This window comes from Colias croceus, chromosome 13, assembly GCF_905220415.1.
Source record: "Colias croceus chromosome 13, ilColCroc2.1".
NCBI classification, from domain to species: Eukaryota; Metazoa; Arthropoda; class Insecta; order Lepidoptera; family Pieridae; genus Colias; species Colias croceus.
In genome coordinates, this window is record NC_059549.1 from 5,012,795 (window position 1) to 5,020,625 (window position 7,831).

General features: G+C 31.8%; 1 protein-coding gene across 1 annotated transcript; it reads left to right on the forward strand.

Annotated features, from left to right (window-relative positions):
- The first annotated feature begins 2,906 nt into the window (after positions 1-2,906).
- Positions 2,907-7,297, forward strand: LOC123696767 (protein takeout-like). The gene is made up of 5 exons (XM_045643132.1): positions 2,907-3,027; positions 4,212-4,437; positions 4,777-4,928; positions 5,607-5,768; positions 7,072-7,297. The coding sequence occupies exons 1-5, from the start codon at positions 2,961-2,963 to the stop codon at positions 7,245-7,247; spliced, it is 783 nt and encodes a 260-aa protein (XP_045499088.1). The 5' UTR covers positions 2,907-2,960; the 3' UTR covers positions 7,248-7,297.
- Positions 7,298-7,831: the final 534 nt, after the last annotated feature.

Below are 7,831 nucleotides of genomic sequence, written 5' to 3' on the forward strand. Positions count from 1 at the left end.
ATAATATCATTTAAAATATTATTAAGATTTATGCCTATCGGCCCGTGGCTTCGTCTGCGTACCTACTGAAAGGAAATTCCTCGGGATATATAGGCCATATCACTCTCAAGGCTCGTATCTTACAATAAAAATAAATATAAGCAAACATAATTTTGCATAATTGTAATAGTAGTACCGTGCAATAATTTGCCTAGTACAACTTATTTTTTTTTATTACAATTTATGTACCTAACTCAGATACCTCAGTTTATAATTAATTAGGTATAGATATACATAGAATATAGATAACAGTGTTTTTTAATCAACGGATATTACAGTATATTATATTTACTATAATTTTAATGTTCGCAAGAAAATAATTAATGCTATTTGGATTATATCAAGAGAAAATAAAAACCAGCCAAGTGCGAGTCGGACACTCGCACCGAGGGCTCCGAACAAACCTACTTTTTATTATGTTGTAACTCTAAAATAAAGTTTTGGCAATTTGTCACTTATCTGTGATATAAAATAAATTTCAAGTCTCTGTGTTTACAGGAAGTACAATGTAGGATTTGATTCCCTTGCGAATGTCGAAATTTGCGATACTTTGCAGCACTAATGGGGTATACGTTTGATTTTTGCACAGCATCAAGGGACCGTAGACAGGAGTAATCGATATAAATTTCAGCTTGATACCTCCATGCGTTCCTGAGAAAAAGAGTGTTGACAGACAGACAGACGGACAAAGTGATCCTTTATGGGATTCGTTTTTTCCTTTTGAGGTTTGGAACCCTTAAAATGTAATAGTTTATATTTTATTATTGTAGTTAATAACTCGTGCGATTATTATTTTATATGTTAATAAAAAACATTACATATTATTATATATAATACTAGCCGTCCGCCCCGGCTTCGCCCGTGGTACATATTAACGTTTTCTCTACATAAGAACCATCCTCGTACTTCAAGGAATATAATAAAAAAAGAATTATCGAAATCGGTTCAGCCGTTCTCGAGTTATGGAATTACAACGAAAAGTGGCATTGATTTTTATATATTAGATTAGATATATCGTAGGTATTGTCTATAAATATCCCATCACGGAATAAACAATGAAAAATGATTCCTTAAAAATGCATTGAAACGAAATATTTGATTCTGGTACAAAAAATAAGCAAAAAACAATTCATAAATTAGCATAATATACAAATTACATATTTAATTTTTTGCTAATTTTTATGGAGTAATTAAAGTACTACAGTGTCTGTAGTAAACAAGATTTTTGATTATTGTAATTTTTGCCACAATACCGAATCTGGGGGCACGGTAGTGCCCCTGCCAAGACGAGCCAAGCGAACAAACGAAGCGCACGGGCACTACCTACCTTTTCTCGAAGCGCTTCGACGTTTTTTTGAACCCTCATAACTTGGGTTTGGATTATGCTAGATCAACAAAATTTTCGGGATATATTGTCAATAGCGGACTTATTGAACATATGTTGTTTTAATTACATTAGCTTTTATACTTCAGATTTTATTTATATTTAAAAAACGCTAATTTCGTCACTGACTCACTGATGATCATCAAAATTCTTAAGGTATTTCCTAATGTCCTAGAAAGCTGAAATTTTGTATGTAAGCTAGTATTAGCACATAAACAACAAAAAAATTATAAAACTTGTAACTTTCATCCCCCAACCCCTTAAACTAGGGGATGGGAGTTTGTATGAGACCTGTAATTTTAAATTAAATTTTGATGACGCTAGAGGTCTAATATAATAAAACTTGGTTCCCCTAGATATATATATATATATATATGTATATGTACTCCTTGTTAAAAAAAAATAATCGACATAAGTATAAAATTTTGTTACAAACAACTTACAAAAAGAAATGAAATCCCACCAAAAACATTTTCATGTAAAATGTTGCCAACACGAGCCCATATGAATCGCACTGTCAAAAAGTTATCAGATCTCATGTAGAGCCAAGCTTCTAACACTACACGCCCTAACTCTACAAGGTCTAACTTCACAAACTCTACACCTTAGTCAAAATATGTGGCTTGGCCGTTCGTTACTACAAGAACTATTGTATAACACAAAAGTAATGAACAGTGAATTAATTTTTCACCTTACGCCGATGTGAATCCGGCCGAAGTTCTTGTAGTAACGAACGGCCAAGCCACATATTTTGACTAAGGTGTAGAGTTTGTGAAGTTAGACCTTGTAGAGTTAGGGCGTGTAGTGTTAGAAGCTTGGCTCTACATGAGATCTGATAACTTTTTGACAGTGCGATTCATATGGGCTCGTGTTGGCAACATTTTACATGAAAATGTTTTTGGTGGGATATAGTTTATAATATTACTTATGTAATATGTTAATAGAATCTTCTAAATATGTAGGTACCTTTATATGTAGTTTAAAAACATTAGCTCAATTTTATTATACATTATTTTAAAGAGGCTGAGAATTATCATTCATCGTTTTACAGTTGAAATAAAATCGTGTTACAAATTATAATTTATAATCACTACACAAAAGAAAATATGTTGTTGTCGCTGTCTGTCCGTCCCTCAAAGTATGCAATCTTAAAAACTAGGCAACTGATTTTGATGAGAGATTTTTAAATGATAGAGTCATTCTTGAGATGGGTTTTAGTATATTAATTTTTAAGATTTCTTCAAAATACTAGTATTAAAAAATGAACAAATAAAACAAATAATGAATTCTCAAAGTGTATTTGAAACATTATCAGATAAGTTTTTCATTTACAGAATTAAGATACATGTGCATTTTACATAATGTTTTATTGTGATTATAATTCGCGGACGCATGGTCAGGGTTATCGTTGTAATTAAGAACAGGTTTTGTAGTTTTTCATTTAATTTGTATGGTCAGTATTTCGAGCTATAAAATATACGTTAGATTGTAAAGCGACACAGTATTGTTAGATCTCGAAGTGGTGCAGTGGTCCAAAATGTTTGGATACCAAAATATTTTCGTTTTAGCTTGCCTTGGGTTGGCGCTCAGTGAAGCGGCATTTGGTAATTATGTACTTTATTGTATTTTTAGATTAAAACGTTTATCTATCAGATTAGTTGAAATATAAAATTATTCAGAGTATAATGTATAAATAAACTAGCTTTCCGCCCGCGGCTTCGCCCGCGTTTTCAAAGAAAAACCCGCATAGTTCCCGTTCCCGAGGGATTTCCGGGATAAAACCTATCCTATCTCTCAAGTTGGATCGAACTGCACATGGTGTGAGAATTTTATTATAATCGGTTAAGTGGTTTAGAAGTCCATTGAGGACAAACATTGTGACACGAGATTTATATATATTAAAATAATGTTTTGCAAAAATAGATTAGACAGATTTTATATATGGCGTCGTATTAGTGCATTAATATACAGGTTAATTAATAATTTTACAAAACTTTTCATTACTTTTGCGACATCTGTATAAATATAATCTGTATTTTACTGTGCGAAATATTTAAATAAGTAAAGTATTGTTCCACTTTCTTGATGTCTTTCTTATAAACAAATTTAGAATTATTATACTCACCAAAATAGTAATGAATATTTCTGTCTTAATAATATTAGTATTGTGGAATATTTAGTATATTTTTTAACGATTTAACCAGAAATTATGAAATTAAGACATTTATGCTTCGAAAAAAACATATATAGAGAACATTCTGGTTTATTATTTATCGTAATAATATGCTATTCAAATCTAAAAACTCTTAATTTTATTCGAACATTATTTCAAATGATTTTTTTGGTTATGTTATTTGTTGTCATACTTTTTCTTTTTAGATTAATTAACGCATACTACATTATTTAGTCAAATCACTCTAGGTACTTATTTTTATTCGTTACTAGCGGTCCGCCCCGGCTTCGCCCGTGGTACATGTTTACGTTTTCTCTACATAAGATCCATCCTCGTACTTCAAGAAATATAATAAAAAAAGAATTATCGAAATCGGTTCAGCAGTTCTCGAGTTATGCGCTTACCAACACATTTTGCGATTCATTTTTATATATATAAGATTATTTAATAATATTATTATATATATAACTTATTATCCTTTCATTAGCTTCATGCGTATTCTATAATATAGATATTACTAGATCATATACCTACCTAATCTAGATCATGATTTCAATAAAAATATTATTTCTATCTCGAAGTTACATATTTTCATAAAACAATTTTTCTTTTCAGTCGACACGCTACACAAATGTGATTATAAAGATCGCGAATGTCAAAAGAAAGTCATCCAAACCATGCTTGTGAGCATCTCCGAGACTGGTATCCCGGAATATGACATTCCTCCCATCGACCCTTTACATGTAGAAAATATGAAGCTTAACTTACTAAACGTCATAGACCTCACGATCCTTGAGGGAACGATTAAGGGTATAAAAAACTGCGAAGTCAACGATTTGAAGTAAGTGTTTTATAAAAATATATTCGTACATCGAGTTTATGGTAAATATTCAATACTATAAATTGTTGTCAATATTGGTTCTAGAATTTTTAAGTTTCACAAATTACTTCTTCAGCATATTATCTATGTTCCTCTAAATATTTTTAACATCAAAATTTTTCTTGGTATATGTATAACAAGTCGATTAGGTACTTCACAAGAGGTTGCATATACACACTTAATATTATGCTACAAAATGCATAGGCGATAGAAATTATAATTTTCATCCGTTTTTGGAACTGAGATAATACCGTTATAACATGCATCTAACAGTATTTAATGTAACCTAAAACATTTTAGGCTGAACATGGAAAAGGGTCGCTTCACAATTAAGCTTACTTGTGATATATCAGCAAAGGGGAAATACGACATAACTGGATCTAGCCCCGCTTTGAAGGAATTGGTTGGCGGCAACAGCGTCAGAGGCAGCGGGAACGCTAAAATCAAAATTGGTATGTATCGGTATATAACTAGCGTATCGTATTATAAACGGATCTGACGGTGCATTTACATCAAATGAGTGCATGCTCATTCTAGCTCCCACTATGTCAAATTCTTTTAGTGTTAACAGGCGTAGAGCAATCTTTCGTTGTACTTAGTGCGTTCGAAAAGATTCTATGCAATGTTCTAATACTGAACAACACTGAATACGAGTTTTCGTTTAGGTACTCTAAAAGATCACGAAAGAATGCTCTTGCTCGCTAGAGCTAGCGAACATAGAGCTAGAGCTATCTAGCTCTATGTTCGTTTGATGTAAATGCAGTGTTATATTCCATGGAAAGTTTGAGCTCAAGTAATTACAGATGTTTTATATAAGGAATTAGATTTGAATTAAAGATCTATAAATGCATATTGCATATACTTTTTAGAAAAATACAATTGTTTTATATCGAAAAGCAATTTTTACAAATCTACAAAGCATTTTATTCTTCTTATTACATTTTATGTTATTTATTTCTTTATAACAGTTAATGATATAATTTTTCATCTATACATTATTACGTTATTTATTACCAAATGTATTACTAATATAGAGAACAAAAAAAAGACACGCATTTGCATACACGTGTAAGAACGAATCTAAAATGTTAATATAAAAGGAAAATAATAATTCATTGTTTTGTCTACAGAAAAAGTATCGATCAAACTTGACTACACAATTGAAGTAGTACGGCGTCCGGATGGTGAAGTTTACATCGAATGTAAGAAAGACCTGGCTAAATACGATTACGAATTGCTTGGCGGTAGCAAATTGCAGCTTGAAAAGTTGTACGTTGGAGACGTAGAATCGAGTGAGTAAACACGTTCTAAACAAGGTTTTATTGAAGATAAGGACTTTATTTTAATTATTTAATCATTAGGTATAATGTTCCTAAGGCGCTTCTTACACGTAAAAAATATATTGTGATTCGTCATGTCAGTTTTTACTAATAGACGTCAATATGGAATACCGCGATACATTATACCCGGCGCGGCCTAAGATGATCCCTATGACAGTTCGTCTTAGTGATTGCTCGTATGATGGATCGTGTCGATACTTTACTATTTTATAGGCAAAGGCGTGGTTTGCATTCAGCCACGTCGGTAAACATGTTTTTACAAATATTATAAAATGAATTTTTAACGTCTATTATGTAAACGAAACGGTAAGTAAAACGAAAGTTTTCCAAAACATAAAAATGCACCTTATCATTTGCTCGTATTTTTTAACCCGTTTAACACAGTGTATATTATTTTATCATGAAAATGGAATCCCCCATTAAATTTTTCTAAAACTTATATTATCATAGGTAAGTAAATTAACGCGAACGGAAATTAATTAATTAATTATGCTGCGATCTTCTGTTCCATTCAATAGTGAATGAACTATAGCTTAAGCATGGAAAAAATGTGAACTCGTTTCCATTATCGAAATTTGTTTATCGATACTTTCCGCACTAGTCGATAAATGCCAACGATGTAAGTTTTGAAGGACGTAAACGTAAAGTCAGATTGATATAATTTCTCGTAAATGTTAAGAATTGTTATAATGCCAACAGAATATCATTGTAATGGCATAAAGCTACGTAAAAATTAATAAATGCCATTTTTAGACGCCTCCAATACGTTTCTAATTTAATGGTGACGCCATTACAAGTTTGTCTCTTGAGAATAACTGTCAGTGTCATAGGGATCATCTTAGGCCGCGCCGGGTATAGTATTTATTGGAATTTGAATTGGATTGGAACACAGTAAATAGTTTACGTGTAACAGGGCCCTATTACGTAAGGAAAATACGCATAATATATACCTATCTTTAACAAAATTATTTAGCAATGATTTCACGCAGTCATACTGACTAGGTACATATTTTTTTTTGCCCCTTTAGTAATCGTTGTATTATTAACATGTAACGTGAGCGAGAAGCCCTAGGTTTATTTTCATTCGTTCATTTCTTCTAAGAGTGTCTCATTCAAGAGGGCATGGAAAATTGACCTACTAGCCATCAATTGAATCTGTTAAACATTATCTGTGCCCGACCTCACAAAGCGATAAGCTGATTTACTTTCATATAAACAAAAAAGCAATGTTCATAAAACAATGTATTAATTCCAGGCCAACTTCTTTCAACTTACTATAATGAAAACGCGAAGACCTTATGGAAAACCTTTGGAAGAACTGTAATGGATTCAGTGGCGGACATGGCTTATCAGTTCATACACAATTTCTTCGGACAAGTGCCTACCAAATACTACCTCTCTGGCGATCTTACACCGTTTATCAAGACATAAACAAAGTGACCTGTTAAATATATGTTAAATAAAATATATTTTATTTTTAACACAGTTGTTTTTATTGCATCATACGAAGATAAAAAATTTGCATAAGTTACCTACATGTATTTGACGTCAATTTTCCTGCTATAATAGTAATTATGATAATTTTGTGTTTTTCCTAAAAGTTTTTGTTGGTAAAATAAGAAGTTATAATAAATTACAATTAACGAATTGCATTGATACCTATTTTAAAACATAAATGTTTTTCAATTTTATTTTATAAATTGTTATTTTTGTTTCATATTTTACACAGCGTTTAGTAAACTTATACAAAACTAGCTTCCGCCCGCGACTCCGTCCGCGCGGATGTCGGTCTTCGCGTGGATGGTTTATTTCTCCATTTAGAGTAACTCTGACAATGACATCTTATAAATATCTATTGGACCCAAATACGGCTAGGCCTAATTATAATACGCAACGTGTGTTCGCAGTTCTACAGAACAACGTCTATGGATAAAACTGAAATATTAAGATTAATTTTTTTTCTACGTATTTTTCCCGGATAAAAAGTATCCTATTTTACGCCCAGGATAATAAGG

What these genes read in the sequence shown, in the direction of transcription:
- LOC123696767 (XM_045643132.1), top strand. Translation starts at nt 2,961, where the DNA reads ATGTTTGGATACCAAAATATTTTCGTTTTAGCTTGCCTTGGGTTGGCG. An exon ending in GCTCAGTGAAGCGGCATTTG is followed by an intron (nt 3,028 to 4,211) that starts GTAATTATGTAC and finishes TTTTCTTTTCAG; the next exon opens with TCGACACGCTACACAAATGT. An exon ending in CGTTGGAGACGTAGAATCGA is followed by an intron (nt 5,769 to 7,071) that starts GTGAGTAAACAC and finishes TATTAATTCCAG; the next exon opens with GCCAACTTCTTTCAACTTAC.